Here is a 22,066-nt window from a genome sequence, read left to right as displayed (position 1 = left end):
CAGCAAGTACTGCCCAATTTTTGAAAATTTTCTGCTCAAAACTTTCATTAATTTTATAAAAAATATAATTTCGTTATGATTTGTACAATATATTTTAATAATACAAATTATTTTACAAATATTTTGTAAAAATATGGTAGTTTCTTATTATTTTGCATATTCCGAGAACCTTTTACTTATTTCGAAAAATTTTTAATCTGGCCAATTTGTATTACACTGGGCCCAGCTGATCTGCGTTTTCCATCGAAAACGAAAATATTTTTTATTTGAGGTTTTTATGATTAATTTTAAAAATAGGTTTGTTTAATAAATATAACCGTAAGAAGGACGAGAAGATGACAGAGAAGAAATTTAATTCTAAAATGCCATCTGCTTCGGCCTCAGCTGTTAATAATAGCAATAATAATAACAACGCAGCTGCCGCCAAAGCTGAAAGGGAGGAGCGCCTCCGCTCAGCGCTAAAAGCATTTGTCCTTAAGGAACGACAACGCAAAAAGGAGGGTATGTGTTTATCTGAAGTATTTTGATTTAAATTAAGTGATTTATAATTTACCATTTTATTTTACAGAATATGATGCAAAAGAGGAAGAGGAACGTTTACGAAAGGAGCGTGATGAACTTGATCATCAGAATGATGTATCACTTGAAGATACACGTGACAAAATTGCCAAACTTGACCAACAAATTAAAGATTTGCATAATCAGAAGCAGCAGTTATTTTTACAGTTAAAGAAAGTATTAAATGAAGATGAAAACCGTAAAAAACAACAAAAAGATAACGAGTTATTCGCAATGCAAGCTTTGCAAGCACAACAAGTAAATGTTGCACCGCTGCCACCACAAGTGTTCATACCACCCGTTCGTATGCAGCACCATCCAATACCCATTATACCCAAGGTACTGAAATATCGGCAAACTATTTGTTTATAATTTTTTATACTCTTTCACAGCCTGTAGCAAATCAACCTGTCAAACGGACGCGAAGTCCATCACCTCCGTCGCACCAAACTTACTATAAAAATGCCTCCTATGCTCAACCGAGTAAGTAATTCTTGTCATTTTAATATAAATTTACTTCGTTTAAAACATAAGGTAACCATATTTTGAACTGCTGATTTTAGTGCAAGCGCAAGTGCAAAAAAATCCTTTTTAAAAACATTTAAATTGGTAATTAATGAAGTAAAACTAGGTTTTGTTTATGTAGCACGTTTCAGACAGCATATTATTGCTGTTATTTTTTTTAAACAAAAATTATTTTTACTTTGCAGAGATCGATGATGGTCGTCGCGGCGCTGAATATTCTCGAGTTGCATGGAGTAGTAAGAATTTAAATTATTTAAATAATTCTTCTTAACTATAATATTTTTCGAAAATATTTAGAACCACCTTCACAGTATCAAGGACCCGGGGCATTATTCTATTCCTCAACAGGCAATGCACCGCAACCACAACCAGATGGACGTGGTCCAGCTATAATATATCCATATGGCCTACCAATACGACAGGGCTTCCACCTAGATCTGCAGTCAGCACCTTCTGCACCTGTGTCAAAATCAGATCAGGCCCCATCGAAACCAGCACAAGTCTATCATATAAGTTTGGATGCACCACCCATCTCACAGTCTGGACCAGTTTCATCAGTACCGCCCGGTGTGCAATCGCAAAAACCACAAGTTACAATGGAGAAAATCAGTGATCGTTATCATTCTGATGTAAAACATGACGGACCACCAAGTCATGGGCCACCGCATCAATTGCCAGAGGGTGTTGTGTATACACCAATGATGCCTGGCATGTCGCTACATCCCAACATTATGCAAATTAATAGCAATCCAGGGCAGGTTAGCTATTACCGTTTACAACATAGTTTTAGTAGAAAGTTTTGCATTGAATGTTAATATTTATATTGTATTTATTTTGCCATTGTTAGAATCCCAAATCAGCGTCGAGTATAACTCAGGGCTATGGAACTAGCCGTGGTGCTGCTGCCGCACACGAGCATATGGCGCGTCAACCGCAAATAATGCAAGGTCAACCAGGACAGCCACCACAACAACAAATAAATTATAACAGACGTATGTACTAAATGGGAAATGCTACATTTAAAATAAGTAAATCTTAATAATACATAAGTGTACAAGTAAATGTAACAATTTTTACAATATTCAGAAGATTATTTGAAACACGAGGTGAATAAAAATACATATGTACTCGTATGAGTACATATATGTATGTATGTACACACGTTTGCAAAAATGAATTGTGTTTTTAATTTTATTTTTATTCAAAATTTTATATTTTGGTTAAATTCTATAACCACAGAGTAGAGAAATGTCAGTGAGTAATTTAATCACAAAACACTTGTAAAATCATATAACGGACCGACTTAAATAAACTCGTTTTTTATTTAGCCAAATAGTTTTAAATTTTCATATGCATGAAATTGTTTGGTCAATGAGCATTTAAATAAGTTTAGTATTGAACTTGTCTTGATGTTGGACCGAACTCAGGTTTACTTAAAGCTGTCACAGCCACTTGAAATGTAAAGCTGTATGTGCATAAAGCGTAGACGAGAAGTCGGCTGATGATTCATACTGTATACAATCGTTTATGACTTGCTGGCAAATTAAACTGAAAACGAACGCTTAAATGTATTGAAACAAGAAAAAACGATAAGTTCAGCTGTACCGAAGTTATAATACCCTTCACAGGTGCATTTCTTATAACATATAAAGGTATAAAAAGATCATCTTGATTTTGATCGTTCAGTTTGTATGGCAAATACATGCTATAATAGTTCGAACTAAATAATTTTTTTCAGGGATTGTAGCGCTGCCTTGCACAATAATCTTTGCCAAATTACGTTAAGATATCTCGTCAAATGAGAAAGTTTCCATGCAAGAACATGTTAATCGTTCAGTTTGTATGCCAGCTAAACACTAAAGTGGTCCGATACCGGTGATTCCTACAAATGAGAAAATGACATGTGCAAAATTTCAGGTTAATATCTCGAAACATGAGGGACTAGTTCGCGTATGTATAGAGAGGCAGATGGACGGACGGATCATTCATATACATACTTGCATATTTCATGGGGTCTCCGACGTTTCCTTCTGACTGCTACAAACTACGCGTCAAACTAATATACCCTGTTCAGTGCATAAAAATGTCAGCTATCATAATCTCTCTATACACATGTCCATATTACTATTTGAATTTGGGGGCATGTAACTCAAAAAAAATGCAGATACAAACTTAAATAAGGTCTGGTAATTAAAAACATATTTCGTGTTCTTCTTTCCGTTGGATTTTGGTTTCGTTGAACTATAAATTTAAATTGAAAAATGTGTGATGAGAATAAGTGAAATGCTTCCACGTTGATAATTTACATATAATTGGTAATAAGAAATTTAATGGAAATATGAATTTATGTAAGCAAACTGATTCTCAACCACCCCCTGGTCTGTATATGCGCGTTTATGGGAGCATATTTTCAATTTCCATGTCACGTATACGCAGTGCTGACTAAAGGAGTTCACTGGCCAATTCCAATTCAACAAGGGAAGCTTGAGCCAACTACCGGCTGAAAACACGTATCAATTATAAAATGCTTAAATGAGCACGTTTTCCATATAAGCATATGTAAGCAGACGAGCACACCGTTTCTAAATACATTAGGAAATAAACTCTCTAGCATCTTGTATTTGATGTCTTTAAGGGGTTACACGGGGTTCGTCGAGCAAAAAACGCGCTATAAAAACGCGCAATAATTTTTTTTTTCAAATAAAAAAATTAAATATTTTATTCAAACTTTTTATTATTCCGTAGATACATACATATTTCATAAAGATTTTGTGAAATTTTGAAAGGAAAATATTCAAAATTCGGTCATATACGTGTATACGTGTTAGAACTAAGTCCATTAACTAGGTATTGGACGGGGAAAAAAATAAAGTGAAAATTGTATTTTTGGCAGACGTTTTTACAAAACAATGCAAATTTTGGTGAAAAATTCTCCACGTTTTTTGTTTTTCAAATAGTTGTAATTGAACAAAAAAAAAAAAACCTTCGTGCAAGACTTTGTAAATTATATCTCAAAGACCTGTGTATAATTTCATTAAGATCGGTTGAGTAGTTCGTGAGAAATCTTGACAATCACAGTTTCGAGAAAAACGCGCTTAAAGTTTTAAGTGACTATGTTTACTACCTGTCCTCGAGTGCGCAACTTTTCAAAGCTGTACCTCCAAAACTGTTACTGGGATCAACTTGAGAATATTGTACAATATTCTAGAGATGTTATACGAGTAGAATTAAATAAGACAATAAAAAATGTATTTGTTTTTTGAAGCCGTGAAGTCCATGTAATCCCTTAAGAGTGATTCCAAACCTTTCTAGAAAAATAAAAAAAACGGTGTTCAGTTTTGATTGAGCGACACAATTGTTGAAAGTGACGTGCTTAAATTATTTTGTTACTATGATCAGCCCTCTAAGCTAAGTACCAATGAAGTTTAGAAAAATATGTTCTCTCCATAAGAATAAGAATTCACTTACAATATTTCACGGATTTGACAAAAAACTTAACTACTCTATAATACGGGTAGGGATAATTTTTGGAAGAAGATATTCAAATCAATAAAAATATTTTAAATTTTTCACCGAGAGTAAAAATAGTCAGGCGGTATAGCTTTACAGCTTTCTCCAAAGTCCAAAAGGGGCGCTTTCCTACTTATACAGATCTTAGTAACCTTTTTCTTTAAAAATTATTTATTTTTAGACGATTCGGTTGTTTGGTTGGTTGAAAGCGAAGCTTGATAAGATTTTGGGATTATCAATAAATTTGCAATGAGGGCTGGTTAGTTATTTTCGAGCTTCTCGTTAACTTAAGCAATGAACTTTTTGTAAAGTTTTTGTATTAGGGAACTACATTAAATTGGCGTGTAGGCAGTCGTCTTCTAGGCATTGCCACGATAAACGGTTCTTCTATTGGTGGTTCTGACAAATGAGCAGCTGTCAAAAATTTAAGATTGATATCTCAAAAACTGGGGGACTAGTTTGTGTATATTATGTTACAAGCTTGGTGGCATACCTACCCCTGTTCAGGGTATAAAAATTAATGTAATCAAAAACAATGAATATTAAATAAGAATTGGAAAAATATATATAACAATAAAGTAAATAGGTTAAGTAAATACAATAAATGCCATAAAATTGATATGTGAACATGCAGTTGAGAATATTCATGTAAAACACACTTTTAATGTTATTTGTATTTGGTCTCATTGTGGGAGCGACCAAGAAATAATAATTAAAAACCGGTTATAAAAGTTGACCGAAAAGCAACAAATTTCAAACGAATACAAGCTTGTGATTTATAAGCGTATGATTAAAAACACGCACATACGTATTTACATGAGTATATATACATATATTTATGTATTTACAAACTTAAAAGATGTATGTATATAATTTTATTTTCTCATGCATACATACATATCAATGTCGATATGTATGTAAATAAGTAAATAAGCTCAAAGCCGCTGTGGCGCGCTTTTCCGGTGTAAGCAGCTTTTCCGTCACCAGGCATGTATACACTTGCAATTGCTTATATACCTATGTATGTAAATAAACATACATATATGTATGAAGGTATATAAATACAGGTTTATTGGATATTTCGCTTGCTCGCTTGAAGTACAATCGAACGTGTGCATTTGTTTTCATTTTATGCAATCGGTCACAGTCAGTCAGCAGCAAACTGGGCAAAACAAATAACAACAACCGTTGCGCGACAGGAAAAATAATCAAAACAAAAGCGAAAACACAATTTAACAATGCATTTTTTAGAAAAAAAGTGGTTTAGTGTTGTTATTATATATAACTTAATGCACATATGCATGTATGTACGTACATATGTATCTACGAGTTAAGAAATAAACATAATGCTGCTTATGCGGGCGTGGTAGCGTATTTTTAATTTAGTATGCTTGAATTTATGTACAAACATACATTTATATATGCTCTTGTATGTATGTATATACATATGTATGTATGCCTAAATGTACGTACACTTGTTTGTTCGTATGTGCTTTTTTGGTTTTTTTTTTGTTTGTGACACTTTCACTTATAAACGAGCTTCTATTTTTGTGTGTTTCCATTATGTTTAAAGAATTCGTATATTTTAATCACACATATGCAGACATTCATACATACATAGCTGTATATATATACATGCATTTATAACAAGATTTTGCAAACTTAATTTTTTGTTATATATTATATGGGCATTTCCATTATGTCGAACGTGACACTCGCACACATTTTAACAAACGAAAATATTAACTAATTTTTTTTTTTTAATTTTGACAGTAGGATTTATTAATAGCTGCTTATTAGCCCTGTATTTAGTGCTATGGTTGATTTTGGAACAATTTTCATTTTCAAGATAATTATAAAAAAACAAGGCGTTATCGCGGAACACAAATTGGAAGTGGTTTTTGCGGACTTCAGCGAATTCTGAGGCAATATTCAAATGTTACTAATTTTAAAACGTTACGCATTCATGCCTTTAAAATTAGTATGAATTATTTCTAAAATTATTTTCTAGTATTTTTTTAATTAAATATTTACCACTGTCGCAAGGAACATTTTTTTCCATCATAATATTTATGATGATTCTGCTGCTTTAATACGGAATTATAAAACAAGTGCAGTAGAATCGTTTAAAAAAAGTAGTAAATGTATTTATTTTTATAATACCTGGAATGTGTTTAACTACTCTTCATTTTTCATCTAAATTATATAATAAACAATGATTTTCAATCCGATCAGTTGACATATAACACATTTTAACACCAGTTATACTATTTTTTGTACATTGATAAATAGAAAATGCATCATAAGTGATCACACCGTCTTTTTTCTTCAATCATTTCAATATTTCCTTTAGCCAACAGTTTCCATTTTTGCCAGCTTTTCGTATTATTTCCTTGTTTTCTTATTTAATGTTCTGTAATTTAATTGATCTTGTTTTAACTTTTCTCTTCACCGTTTGCAACTCTCCTTATTTTTTTCGACGCGGTTTTTTTCATCTATAAATATGGTAAATAATGCAAAAGTATGTATTTATATTTACATACTTAAATCAATTTTGTAACACAAAAAATAATTTTCAATTAAGACATTTTTTTTTGCTCTTTGTGCCCTTAGAAAGATTTTACACAGAGCAAAAGCTTATACGTAATATGTTATAATAACTTTTTCCAAAAAAAAGTGCAACAGAAATATCGAAATGAGAAGTAGCTCCTGCGCGACTTGACCTTCGTATATCTCGAAATGGGGATTGAATAAATTTAAAATTTATATGCATTAAATTTGATTATTTTCCTCTGAAAATATGCAAAAACAATGTAATATTAATAATTTTTATTATTTTGTCTGTGGTCGATCTTCTGGTGGAAATGCGCATATATTTTATATTTGTATATAAAAACATATTATTTACCACATTAATTCAGAAAATATAAAGTATAATATTTGAAATATTAAAGATATAAGTACTCTTAAATCCGTTTATCAATATACTTATTTTATTTATTAATTTAAATAACCATAATTGTATTCATTATTGGTAAAGGCAGACGATAACCTTTCCACCTTTCTATGGGCCTTGAGTGCGTTCGTCTCTGCTGGCTGTAAATTAAGTGCATTAAAGAAAAACAAGATGTGCTATCAGCGCGTACCACAAAATGTATGTAATATGACTGTAAATAAGATTTTTTTTTGTGGCCGCCGGTTTGTTAAAAATCCAAATTTGTCTTCGTCACACTAATCCAAACGTAAATTTCTAAACGTTTACTTCTATAAACTTCTATTAGTAGAGTTTTCCGCTCTAGCGATAAATTATGTGACTCACATGATTTGAACCAAATTTTGTAAGAATTGAATATTTAATAGGTACATGTACATATAGGCTAAACCGCAAATAAGTACGTACAGATTCTCTCTGATGGTACAAGTCTCCGTTATAAATCAAAGTATTTGATTCTTTGTTGTACGTAATGTATACATATATATTCATACAAATACATATAATAAATCGAAAAAAAAAAAATAAAAAGTGTCCTTCACCCAGATCGAAGAGATCAGCATTAATGTATGCAGTAAAGCTTTTGAACTTTACAGTTTCATTATGCTCAAGGTAAACGCATACATTCTAACGTTGCTCTGGTGGCAACAACATAATAAAAAATGTTTGTGCAGTTTTAGAATAAAATATTGTTATTTACTCTCGCAACAAATAAAGGAATTTTTATGCCATTGCCAATTGACAGATGGTTTTTTATGGCAAGCTTTTCATATGAAAACTATGTTCTAAGATTTGTTGTTATACGAGGTTTGTATTTATAAATTGAATTTATATAAAAATATGTATGTACTTAAACTACATTTCCATAATTAGTTAATGACAAAAGATTATATATAAAATAAAACACCCTCGCAGGCGCATTTCTTATAGCATACGTGGGAACAAAAATATTTTTATCTAGGCTTTGATGTCATCGTATATGCTATAGTAGTTCGATCTGAATAATATGTTCGCATAGTGTAGGATTACAATGAACAATGTCCGACATTTCTTTCTGAGTGTTACAAAGTTCGTGGCAAAATTAATATAACGGATATAAATATACACTTGTAGATATGTAATCATATCATACATATTATATATGATTACATATACTTATATGATTACATGTATACTTATTTATGTCGTTATATGAAGGGAAGTGGAAGCTACTATGTTCAAAAAAACATTGAATGATATTGAACTGTGTGTATTAATGAATGACAGACGAAAAATATTTTTATTTTTATGAGTCAAGCGATCGTATTAATTAATGGCAATATAGACTTACTATAGCTATTTAACTTCACAAACGCATAAACCAATATCTACAGTTTCTTATACGAATTACAACAAAAGTATGATATAACGTAATAATTTTGCATTTGCAAATACTCTTTTTCCATGCGGTCACAGCGGAAATAGGAGAGGAATCAGCAGACGTGAATATGTTTTATTATACAAATTGTACACATTATGACGCGTCAACTACAAACTCATAACAACAATACAAGCAACAAAAACATGGAATAATATAATTTACTATATTAACACTATGTGCTAATGCCGAATAGGCAACCAGTAATAACAATAAAAGCAACAGGCGGTTGTTTTTACACAAAATCAGCCAGCTGAGCTGTTGCGAGTGCTCAACTCAGAGGCGGCTGCTTGCCTGTTCGCTTGGCTTTTATTCGGCTACCTCTGTTAGCTGGCTGACGGGCTGGCTGTTTTTCTGCTTGGTTGATTCACTGACTGAACTGACTACAGCTCTGTCACCGTTCGCCTTTTGGAGCATCGGCACAAATCCGCAGTACTTGGAGATTTCAGTCTAAAATAACGATCGAACTGGTGAACAACCGATGCGGATAAAAATTTTAATTCAATAAAACTACTGTACTAACGGAAATATACGAAATTCCTGTTGAACGAAATTTTGAATTCGCTTTTCGTAGGTACGTCGTTTATGTGTGTTTTAGTGCTTATGATTTGGTTTTAGTTTATTTATCAACAAGTGGTTACCTGTGATTGTGAGAGGTGTATATACTGTTTAAATATCTAAATATCAATTTTTGTTATTACGAAAATACAAAGCAAAACAAGAAACAAATTCAAAAATAAAAAAATATATGAAATAATTGGCAATAATAGCTTCGAAGTAAAATACAAATAAACATACATATATAGCAATGTTGTGAAAGAAAAGAGATGAGAAAATTTGTCTCGCTTTAGGTGATGCGTTTGTTTTTACCATAGTGATCCAATGCTGGTATCTTGTTTATATGGTTGCTTGTACTCCACCTTCAAATGTGTTGAATGCACGATAAGCAATATTGTGATCAACGAACGACAAAACGACGAGGTGTGAAGTATTTCTACAGTTTCTTTGCGATTCAGTCATATATTTTGTGTTCGCTAAGATTTAGTAGCAATTCAAAAATTTACGAAAAAATACGATTTTGAGCGAACTTATTTTGTTTCATATGAGATTCATAATACGCACCGCCACAAAAATACGAATGAATATATTATTATCGAGAAGGCTTTAAAGTGTACGTAAAAATTATATGATGTCATCGATATTTTGGAATGAAAAAGTTACACAACATTTAAAGTAGATTTGGCTTAACCAAATAATTCAAATTCAAAATAATATAACTGTAGTGTTTAATAAACACTTTTGGCATTTTAGGCAATAATCACACACACATACGGATATGAACAAGACGATTACGTGTAACTCCAAACGATAACTTCGTATCATACCGTACCGAAGTTGTAGTACCTATAACTGCGTTCGTGACGAAAGTGGTAATCAAAAAGACATTTGAAGCAACAACACGGTCAGCGTACTAAATAAAATTAATATTAAACACAGCGCTAGAAATCAAAACAAAGCAGAAGCTACATTAAACATAGCACTGCAGCAAATCTGGAAGTTAACAGCTGGCAAGTGTATTTTTCTTCTACAAATCCATAGAGAAGTTATTAAATTTTACCGGCATTTAAAATGGCAACAAACAGCTTAAAATCATATATAGTTTCCAAATACGAAGGTTTGTGCAATTATATGGAGCAGGACACAATTGGCACCCAAGCTGCTATATATGGTACATCAGGTTTAATGCTACTGATTGCATACATTAAACGCAAACCGGCATATTTGGTGCGCCCTTTCAAAAAACCTTCGCACATCCCAGAGAAGTTGATAAATGAACGTATTATGCATACTGGACTAATACGTGATATACAAATGAAAGATCAGGATACCATATTGCTGATTAGCCACAGGCCGCTGATACCGATATTCGCTAGTAAGGATAGAGTATTGCCCGTTAAATTGCCCGGGATAAAAGTGAATGGTAATGGCATATCTTGGTTGCAATCATGTATAGTTGGTCGTCGTGCCACTTTTTTACCGCTAGCAAAAAGTAAAAGTGATGATTTTGTTGTGAGTCAACTGTGTTTGGTACACCCGCCCAAAGGTGGACGTCTTATCGACATATCCGAAACTCTATTGAAATTATGTTTTGCACGATTTGCGCCCGACGAAGCTGCAGCAGTGAAGCGTAATGCAAAGTACTATGATCATCTAAAGAAAGTGGAAGCGAGCGCATTGACAAAACAATCCTGGTTGTATTGGCTAGCTAAACATCCATCACTATGGAGTATGCTGCTTGATGCAAAGGCTAAAATATTTTCGCGAAAGTCTTTATTGCCAGAACTAGTACGCTAAGGAGCCGTAAATATTAGCTAACGTTTGCTGTGTAGTAAACAGCGTGTGCATCTTACATAACGATCTTGAGGAAAGTCTGCGAATTTTATGATTTTCGATTGCGTACTTCTGCATAGAAACCACTGTGTTTTTAGTACTTAGAAATTTTAAGTGCCTTCTTTTATGAATGCTTGCATTTGTTTTGCAATTTTTGTTTAATGAATTTTAATTTTTGACATTGTATGTACATTGCTCCACTCACAATCTGGCTCCACTTTAATGTAAATAAATACTGTTTATAAAACGGTAGAAAATATAATTGAAATTCTGAATTCTTTTTTATTATCCGTCTTTTTTCTGCAGCTGTAACTATAACTTAAAAGTTCGTACAATGAGTTGTGGCATCTCTTTGGTTAAATACCTTTTGTTTTTGTTTAATTTGCTATGTTCGGTAAGTCTTTTTTTATTACTTTAACCTCTATACTCGAAATGGCTGATATATAAATGATAGGTAGATTATTGTTAAATTTATGCAAATTGCATACGAGTTAATACAACTAAAAATTTTAAGCGCATAAAATGATTGCAAAATTGTGAGATCATCAATTTGTCGATTTGACATAATTTATATTATTTCGTTGTATTTTTAGCCAGTTTTCATTCGGCACTGAATTTGGATACACGAACCTGACCAATTAGCTTACTTATTTGGAAGCTTGTGTTTTGTAATTTATACTTCACTTTTAGAAATAATTATAAGTGCATTTATAAGTAAACAAAAAAGTAATTCTTTATTTATTATATATATATTCCAAGTTCGTATATGGATACCGTGTTCTTATTATATTTAAATCTAATTTTATTAAGAATAAATCTAAGCATTATTTTTATTTTTATTCTAAAGGCGATTCTTCCTTAATATCTTACGTAAAATACAACAAAGATTTTAATTGTGAATAGAATTTATGGGTGCTTTTTTCTTACATACACACAAACATACATATGTATGTACATATGTACATAATTAAATATGTTAATAATAGCCACACATATTTATTCTTCTTGAATTGTATATTTATTTCTTAATGTAGTAGATCCATGATTTTGTAAAAAAATATTAAAAATAGTAATATATGTAATAGTATTACTTTTTGGTATTTGTAGAGATATTCATGTGTATATGCAAAATCAAGCTTCTAAGCCAGTTGAATTTGAAAACAATTAAGAATGTAGACAATTTTCTTAGCTGCAAATCTCAAATATAAGATCTATGAACCGGTTTATATACTTGTATATTATATATACTATATATTTATATAAAAAGGGTTCAGCTGCAAAAGCATAGATATACTTAGACACATGAATACAAACATATGTACATATTTATGTGTGTATGTGAGTCTCTTAGTAAGCATATATATATGTATGTACATATTTATGTCAAATTCTGAAAAACTGGTTTTCAAAAATCTTGTAAAAAATTGTTTAAGCTTGAGGCAAATTTAAGGTGTACAAAACACTTATATATACATACATATTATTTTTTTATATTATGTATATTGGTAAGCTACAAAAATGTCTTAGAAAACATACACGAAAACAAGTTTGCTTTCAGTACAGCGGTAGACGTCATCGTTTTATAAATATTGTATAGTATTTCATTACTGTATACAAACGCAATAAAACATATATGAAAGTAAATATTATACAAATATGTATGTATGTATATATGCATGTATAATACATACATTTAAGAATGTGAATACAGGAAAATAATTTTTTTATTAACTTCGCATGCCAAGACAAATTACTGACTTAGTTGGGACGATATACAGTCTGAAGCTTCTCATTAGCGTGACAAGATGTTTTGAGAAAAAAAAAACAGGTAGTCAAATGGAATTTTCAGAACGAAATTATTAAATTTTTTTTCATACATATACCTATGCATGGCTTATAGTCATAAAGCTAATATTACAATATTCAAATAAATATGCGAACTTGTCTCTTTTTGAATAAGGTGCTTCCAGGTAGAAGTAGAGTTATGTGTCGTTGTTTAATAAAGTATAAACTCTGATAGATCCATAGAAAGATTCTGCAGTTTCCCTTATTCATATATACTTAATTCGGTTTCTGCACGGTCTTTTTTTTACATGGTTCGAAAATATCGTAAAACAATTTGTGATTTTTTACACGATTTTAATCCATTTAGCACGATTCAAAAAATTTTGAGCTTTAGCGATTTGTTCTAGAATTAATCTAGTGTGTAAAAACAGAATTAGGTGAATAACATACATGTAATATTAAAATGATTATGTATCGATGGATGATTGATGAGATTATGATTAACATTTTACCACGTGTTGACTTAACATAACAAATTAATTCATTCATGATTCCATTATTATTCACATTCTACAATAGTTATTTACGGATATACAGAGAACTTGAACTTTCAATTATATTAACGGTAAATTATGCGATTTCTCAATTTTGTGCAGACGACATATATAAGAACATATGTCTATAGGTATATCTGTATATGTATATACTCGCGTCTTGCATTTTACGAAAAATTTTGTCAATTAACTGAAAACTCACGCCTGCGTTTTGCCACAGTTTCGTTCCATACACATGAGACTTAATTGCAATTATTAATAATTACACTTGGGTCAATACGAAAGTCAAGTAAATAATTTAATAGCTATTGTACTGGGTGTATATGTCAATATGTTCATATATGTCAGACATAAGAAAGGTATAGCTTATTCTACACATATATTTGTATGTAGATGATTATCTATATACGGTCTGCGCTTTGTGGTGATACATTTTTGTAGATATGTATGGTGCAAACATACATACATATGAGTGATTTTTAAAAAGGTGTTTCTAATTTGTGCTAAAGCTAAGTTAAGTTTTGTACTGAGTAAAAAAAATATAAAAGAAGAAGAATGATTATGTTTGCTACATATGCACTTATGTACATGAGTACATATGTATGTATATTCGTACGTGCCTTTTTAGATTTTTATAATTCTACAGTTTAAGGTCAGTCTGAGTTAAGTAATACAGTTAAGTTTTTGTGAAAATTGAATTGGTTATGCTCGAAGTACACTTTTACTCAATGGATGATTTCTATGGGTAGCTAGTAAATTGAACAAGGTTATGTAACAAGCGTCTATGTATTTTTGTATGTACGTAACTAATTGTTGAAAATATATTTAATATTTAAGAAATGGAACTGTTTCTAATTATTTATTTATTTTTATTTTTATTTTATGTACATATGTATGCATTTGTCCTCTCTATAGTTTTACTCTTAGCTACGTAATTCTTTTTGTACTCGGTTGTTTAGAGTTTAGTCACGTTATTCAATTACTAATGTTGTTGTAAATTTCTATATATGTATTACGTACTTCTAATTGCTTTGAGAAACCTCTAGAAATTGTTGTTTACATTGAATATATACTGGGAAAGTGTGTTTTTTCTAATATTGAAGTCAATCATTGGGAGAATAATTTAAATTTGCACGATAACTTGTGAGTAATAAATTTATAGTTTTATAGGCAGTATTATGTGAATTAAAATGTCTAGGTTTTTTTAAACGCTACCTCAAATGACAAAAAAATTATTGTTTTCAAATTTCACGCATTTTTCATTTTGCATAATTATAAGCGTTGTATTGCCATTAAGCACCCATTATTATACATGGGTATGCATACATGTATGTAGATCATATATGTATGTATGCATATATATTATTACTAAATTATACGAAATGATTGACTTTTAACCGGGGTTGCAAATAATGTGATAAAAAATAATAAAGTTAACATATAGATACATATCTCTCATTTGTAATCTGAAAATTCCTTATTAAAAATAAATTTTAAATTTTTAAACCCAAAGCGGATTGCAAAATAAAAAAAAAATTTAATCCTAAATAATGGATTGAAAAAAATGTTAGTCTCAAGTTTATAACTAAATATTGAAGAAAAAAAATTGTTTTTCAATTTTATTTTTTTGTATTTACGTACTTCGTGTTCTACAATGTTGGTTATCTTTTAATAAGGAAAACTAATTTTTAAGAAAACTTCGACTAGCTCAACAATTTATGTCTTATTTATATTGAATTGCTTTTAATTAGAGTATTTCGGTTAAAAATCTATAAATCTTTCCTTTTTTAGCTTTTTATTTGAAAAATATATATATTAGTTTTTATTATTTTCTCTTATATTTAAGTTAAAAAATATTTTCTCAACTTTCATTTCACGATTTAATTCTTAATTTAAAATTTTTATTATTCAATTAAAAAATAAAATTCTCAATTTTAATCCCAAGCTCAGAATTAAAAACAGAACATTTAATTACAAACCCCAAAACCTTTAAATTCTGGTTTTTTATCCAATTATTTTTTAAATATAAATATCGCAACCTGAAGTATTTTACATGGATGTATGTAGACCATATACATAAGTATATATGCATATAAATTATTACTAAATTATACAATATGATTGACTTATAAATATATAAATTATACTTTTATATAAAAATTTCATAAAATTGATACTCTTTTTTTTAACACGCTTACAATTAAACATATATAGATATGTGGCATATTGCTGATCGTCTTTGGCATCCTGCTCTTCAGCAATATACACAATATCGATGACATTGCGGAGGCAGTGCAAACACAGCAAGTGCCCATTACAATGATCGTTTTGGGTTCGGTGATATTGCTGATATCCTTCTTCGGTTGCTGTGGCGCGATACGCGAGTCGTATTGCATGTCGATGACGGTAAAAAAAAAACAACAAAATATTACAATAATTGTCTAAATATTGTTTTTGAGTCGCAAAATCTCTATACTCACTGCATTCTCCACATCTTAGTACTCTGTGCTGCTCTTCGTGCTGATGATCGGACAACTCGCCCTGGTTATATACATGTGGGTACAAAAGGACCGATATCTAGTAATGATGGGCGATGTCGTCGAAAAGGCATGGGCGCGTAGAACTCACAAAGCGGACTACATGGATGCCATACAAATTAGTGTATTTATTACGAAAACAACAAAGAAGAGCAATAACTGATTGAAATTTTTTGAAATTCTAGATGGAGTGCTGTGGTAAGAACTCTTACATTGACTACTCATTCCAAGGCTACTATCCACCATCGTGCTGTAAGGGTAATAACTGCAACATTGAGAACGTCTATCGTCGTGGCTGTAAGCAGGCATTCGTTGATTTCTGGGATAAGAACAGTGATATTATCAAATATGCGGGTCTGGTTGTCGCAGCCATTGAGGTGAGTTTTCAAATACGAAGTAAAAATATATGTAAAGTATATATTACTACAGCTGCTATTACAAAACACCAAGTTTGGTTAGGTCGTAGACTTAATACAAAATCGATGACTCTCTCTTACACAGATAGTATAAGTCCATTGTTTCACCCGTGAACTCCTAAAAGAGAATCACCAGATCCTCATAAATTGACGATTTGAGCTAACCGCAAGATTGGTTGGTCACCAGCACTTGCTGAGCTCACTGGAGGTCCAAAGTTTAACGTCAGAACGCAAGAATAGATCGGAATAGCGGCTCGCTTCCAATGGGATGAAATTAGGGAAAGGGGAGCCCTTCATATACCCAGCTTCCCTAAGTCTAATAGCAGCCTTTGCCGCCAAGCACCTACCAGCTTTGTCTACAGGTGCAACATGTAGAATGACATTAAGTGCCAATGTTGTTGTCGAGTGCCCTCTAACAGACAACGACCCCATAAAACATTACTGGCTTAACTACGGTTTTATAAAGCCAGAACACCACTTTTGTTGAACGGTTCTATCCTTTCTACAACAATATAAGGCGACCAATGCCTTCCTCACTCTCTCCTCGATATTTGGATATCGATATTCCATGAGAGCTTCTTATCAATTATAAGCCCCAATTACTGTCCACCGATTGAAGAATAGCGCCTCCCAACGAGAGGAAAGTAACCTCAGGGATTTGGTATTCCCTAGTAAAAAAGAAACTAGCACAGTTTTATTTGGATTTATATGGCTAATCCATTTCGCTTTGCCCACATGGTAACGACGTTTAGATACCCTTGGGTTAGATCGTAAACGGTGTGCAGTAATTTTCCTTTTCCCAAAAAAAGCTACATCGTCTGCGTAGGCAACCACCTGGCAACCTCGTTCCTCAAGTTTTTTCAAAAGATCGTTCACCACAAGGATTCAAAGCAAAAGAGAAAGGTTGCCTCCTTGCGGTGTTAAGAAACAGTATTAGTTTCTTTAAAAATTTAACTATCGAACAGTATTGTATTTTTTTATGAGTTTTCCGAAAGTATTAAAAATTGTTCTTGTTAATAACAAAAAAATTATTCTTTATTAAAAATTTTTACTTTCAGTTTGTTGGTTTCATATTCGCCTGCTGCTTAGCGAATAATATTCGAAATTACAGACGTCGCTCGGCCTATTGAGTATTTTGAGTATTTTCTAACACAGAATCTCAAATTAATTTTGCAAATATGTATGTATTTATGAAGAGAAGCAATAGCGGTAATGTTTATACAAAAATTAGTTATATGTATAATCCAACGAAACTGGCAACAAATGTACAATAAAAGTCGAAATTTTTAAACTTGCACACAGTTGCAATCACAAAAGTATACTTACTTTATATATTGTTTATAGTAAGTGATTTAATAATTATGGTAAAAATAGCGTTAAAAACTATCAAATATTGAAGAATTTAAAATAAAATTTGTAATTACTAACAAACTTCACAAAAAGAACGAGCTTTTTTATTCGATTTAACTAAGTAAGTATGTGCATACATATGCGTCTCATTGTTCAATAAATCCTCATTTTTCCTTCGAGCTTTTTGTGTGTTTGTTTTTCAATCTGCAAAAATAGCTTGACATCAAGAGTTTTGTCTAAGACTTAAACTGTTATTATGAGGAGCTACAGAATGTTTATTACGAATTATGTATAATTATATTTTATATTGTTTATAATAAAATATAATTGGTTTACTTAATTTTGGTTTTTTGCGGCAATAGAATGCGCCATAGAAACTAGGCGTTAACAGTGACTGTTTACTATGCACAAAAATCTGGAAAACTGTAGCATACATTTAGGCACAATTCAAACATTGCACTCTTTTATTTGGATGAATAGATGAAGCCACGTATACATATACATACATATGTTTATGGATAAATATATATATATTACTGCTTAAGGGGTTGTATCCACTTGTGAATTAAAAAAAAAATGGACGGTTGCACCGAAGCTATAATACCCTTCACAAATACAAAGGCTCCTTACAAGAACTTGAATCCGATCGTTCAATTTGTATGGCAGCTATATGATCTAGTGATCTGATCTGAATAATTTCTTTGGATAATACATTTTTGCCTTAAACAATAGCTGATGCCTAATTTTGTGAATATACCTAATTAAATAAAAAAGTTTTCTATGCAAGCACTTTATTTCCATCATTCAGTTAATATGGCAGCTATATGCTATAGTCATCCGGTCTAAACAAATTCTTCGGAGATTACACTGTTGTCTTAGCTCATCATGCTGATAATTTACGTATGTATATATTCTCTAGGGTCTGCGACGTTTCCTTCTGGGTGTTACAAACTTCGAAGCAAACTTAATATACTCTATAACGGAGAGGGTTATTTTTGCTGCCGATCAAAATACTTTAGTACCCAATTTAATTGTACATTTTTATACTTGTATGCAAATGTATGTTTGCAGAAACTGTCAAAAAAGGTAAAATTATTCATTATTTATCGATAACTAAATTCTGCTAAATCAATTTGGCCATTGAATTTTGCCAAAATAGGGAAATAAATTAAACAAACTGAAAAATTTGATAAGGAAATAGTAAAACAATTAAAACATAATAAATAACTTTCCTTAGTAATTCATCAAAAAATTTTATTCGTTGAAAGCAGAAATTGATTATTTCGCAATACATATATATGTATGTATATTATACATATGTATGTATATGTGCAAATATTTTAATACAGAGCAGATCTCGAACTAAATACAGGTACAATATTATGAATCACGTCCAATCTCTTAAGACTGTAATTATAGAAACTTAGTAGCAAATTGGCGCTTAGTCACACATATTTGCACTTGCATGTACATACATAAATATATATGCTATATGTGTATGTTTGTAATTCAATACTTTGCACCCGGAAAACGCGTCACAATTTTTCGTATGTTGTCCATTGAACCGCCAATAAATACGTAAGTCATATTTAACCATCCGCATACATACAATCAATGTATCGTTGTATATGTGTATATTAGGGTGTGTAATTTTTTGGAAACTTGTTAACTTAACTAAAAAAAAAGAGTAGAAACTTGCGCTATTTAAGCTCTTAATACTAACATTAAGAGCTGTTTGTTCCTAACTTTTTATTTTTTCTATAAATGCCGTTCAAATTTTCTTTTATATACTTGTATGTGTGTACATATGAAGCCCATATGTCAGGGCATTTACAAAAAAAAAAAAATTAAAAGCAAGAAACACGTTAACTTCGGTGCACCGAAGCTATAGCACCTTTCATAAATAAAAAGTTTACACACAAAAACTTGATTTTGATCGGATCGGATAATAACTTGTACTAGTTCATGAACATTTCGAGAAAATATTCCGTCAAATAAAAAAGTTTTCCATGCAAGAACTTGATTTGGATCGTTCAGTTTGTATGGAAGCTATTAGCTACAGAGGGCCTATAACGACGGTCTCACCAAATGAGCAGTTTCTTGGAGACAAAATGAGAAAATGAAAATTTTCAGATTGATATCTCAAAAACTAAGGGACTAGTTCGGGTATGTGTGTTACAGACAAAAGGAGATGGTTAAATCGACTCAGCTCATCATGATGATCATTTATATATGTTTATATTTATTTAATTTTATATATATTTATATAAGTGTTGCAAACTTCGTGGCAAACTTAACATATCCTGTTCAGGGTATAAATGTGCTGGCGGGAAATTGACAGTATACAAAAGAGCTATGCTATATTTTTTCATAACGTGACCCATTCTTAAGCTATTCAAACTTAAAGCTCCAAATGTGTGACATTATGACTTTTATTTTTATTTTGGAAAGTTGTGAAATGCACTTTATTTGAAAGCTTTTAGCCTATTTTCAATTCGCAAAATTAAAGCTGCCTAAACATGACTCATAATCATATTGGGTATTTGAAAGGGGGAATTTTTGCGACTAAGGACTTCTGCACTTTGTTTGTCACTCTTCTATTTAAAGCTAGAAACAACAACACATTTCTAGTTCAACAACAAATCCAATGATCGCAAACGATGATGTGCACTAGTATACGAGTACATATGCTATATATACATACCTAAACATTTAGAGTATATACAGTGATTCATAACTAACATTTCATTATCATTGCGTTATCGCTTACTTTTTTGCGACAACAATATGCTGATAATGTCTGTACAAACACACCTTTTTCGTTTACTTCATAAACATTAAGTTAAAAATAAAATGTACCGATACTTGTGCCAACTAACGCATGGAAGCGCGCTGGTAAAAAATGAACAGCCTGATAATATAACCTGTAAATATAAATAAATGTAAATACTCAAGTGTATGGAACCTTGCCGAACTAGTTAAAGTACATTAAAACAAATTTTTGCTACAATCAAACTTTATCAATGTCGTTTAGGGGCACATTCAGTGTTAAATTAAAAAAAAAAACAATCGATCGATCGACCCATATTTCAATAGGTTATACCTTTAAAAATAAGATACTAAAATTTTAAATCAATATCTCAAAAAGTTTTTGAGTTGCAGCCTACTAAAGTGTATCCGCCCAGTTCAATCAGCTCCAATAGTTTATATTTAAACGCGTTTTTCTCAAAACTGTATTTTTAAAATTTACTTGAGTGACTACTCAGTGACAAATGATGACAACGTCAACTACCAAGAATATTCTGTAAGTTCTGTATATATATGAGTCCATAGTCCATACAATGATCTGATTAAAAATCGAATTTTGGGTGGCCAAATCGAGCAAAATTGTGGGTAAAATTCAACTTTTTTTTAAAACGCCGCCATTTTGTAAATTTTTGATTTTTTTTCAACCGTGTGTCATTGTACGGACAATATTTCTCTTCAAGTAGTGAATTTATTTTGGTTTTATCCACGGAAAAGGCAGGAATCACTGCAGCCTTTTTTGGTCAAACTCGAAAAATACTGTTTACTGTGTAGTCCTAAAATATCTAAAAAATATACTCTTAAAATTTCAAAACGAAAAAAAAATTCAATCGCCATTATTAGAAAAGATCGAGAAAAAAATCTCAATTGATAGGGTTACTGTGTCTAACTATTACGGAGAAAATCACGACTACCGAAACTTTAATAGATATCTCTGATAGCGCTCTCTATGATTTAACCGATAGTTAACTTTCACGGTAATTTTTATATATTTGGAGATACATAGAGTTACCACATATAAAGAAAAGAAGAGTATTACAAAATGTCTCTTTACTTTACTGACTATTTTAAGTGTCACTGGGTGGGTATTCTACAATGAATACTCTGTCTTCATTACGATAATCGTAAAACAATTCAATAAATATTAAAAAAAAAACAATTCGATTGTGTGTCTATTTTCTTCAAAAATATCTACATATTTGAACTCAAAAACTTTTCACCGGAAA

The 22,066-nt window shown here is 31.3% G+C and overlaps 4 protein-coding genes across 4 annotated transcripts in view; 3 read left to right on the top strand and 1 right to left on the bottom strand.

The window, feature by feature from the left end:
- The window catches only part of vimar (visceral mesodermal armadillo-repeats), a 36,171-nt gene extending 26,211 nt beyond the window's left edge, over positions 1–9,960 (bottom strand). Inside the window, exon 1 of the mRNA XM_070107691.1 lies at positions 9,873–9,960. The gene's annotated coding sequence lies outside the window, so the exon portion shown is untranslated. The remainder of the gene's footprint in view (positions 1–9,872) is intronic.
- Positions 217–2,256, top strand: LOC106627240 (uncharacterized). The gene is made up of 6 exons (XM_014247300.3): positions 217–501; positions 569–897; positions 951–1,041; positions 1,269–1,319; positions 1,381–1,841; positions 1,931–2,256. The coding sequence occupies exons 1-6, from the start codon at positions 336–338 to the stop codon at positions 2,084–2,086; spliced, it is 1,254 nt and encodes a 417-aa protein (XP_014102775.2). The 5' UTR covers positions 217–335; the 3' UTR covers positions 2,087–2,256.
- LOC106627321 (23 kDa integral membrane protein) lies at positions 9,423–18,130 on the top strand. The gene is made up of 6 exons (XM_014247401.3): positions 9,423–9,576; positions 11,700–11,787; positions 15,947–16,138; positions 16,232–16,393; positions 16,455–16,646; positions 17,744–18,130. The coding sequence occupies exons 2-6, from the start codon at positions 11,728–11,730 to the stop codon at positions 17,813–17,815; spliced, it is 678 nt and encodes a 225-aa protein (XP_014102876.2). The 5' UTR covers positions 9,423–9,576; positions 11,700–11,727; the 3' UTR covers positions 17,816–18,130.
- On the top strand, positions 10,632–11,661 carry LOC106627320 (uncharacterized). The gene has a single exon (XM_014247399.3). The coding sequence runs from the start codon at positions 10,632–10,634 to the stop codon at positions 11,355–11,357; it is 726 nt and encodes a 241-aa protein (XP_014102874.1). The 3' UTR covers positions 11,358–11,661.
- Positions 18,131–22,066: the final 3,936 nt, after the last annotated feature.

Source organism: Bactrocera oleae, chromosome 4 (genome assembly GCF_042242935.1).
Source record: "Bactrocera oleae isolate idBacOlea1 chromosome 4, idBacOlea1, whole genome shotgun sequence".
NCBI classification, from domain to species: Eukaryota; Metazoa; Arthropoda; class Insecta; order Diptera; family Tephritidae; genus Bactrocera; species Bactrocera oleae.
Note: the sequence above shows the minus strand (reverse complement) of the source record. Positions and strands in the feature narration are given on the sequence as shown.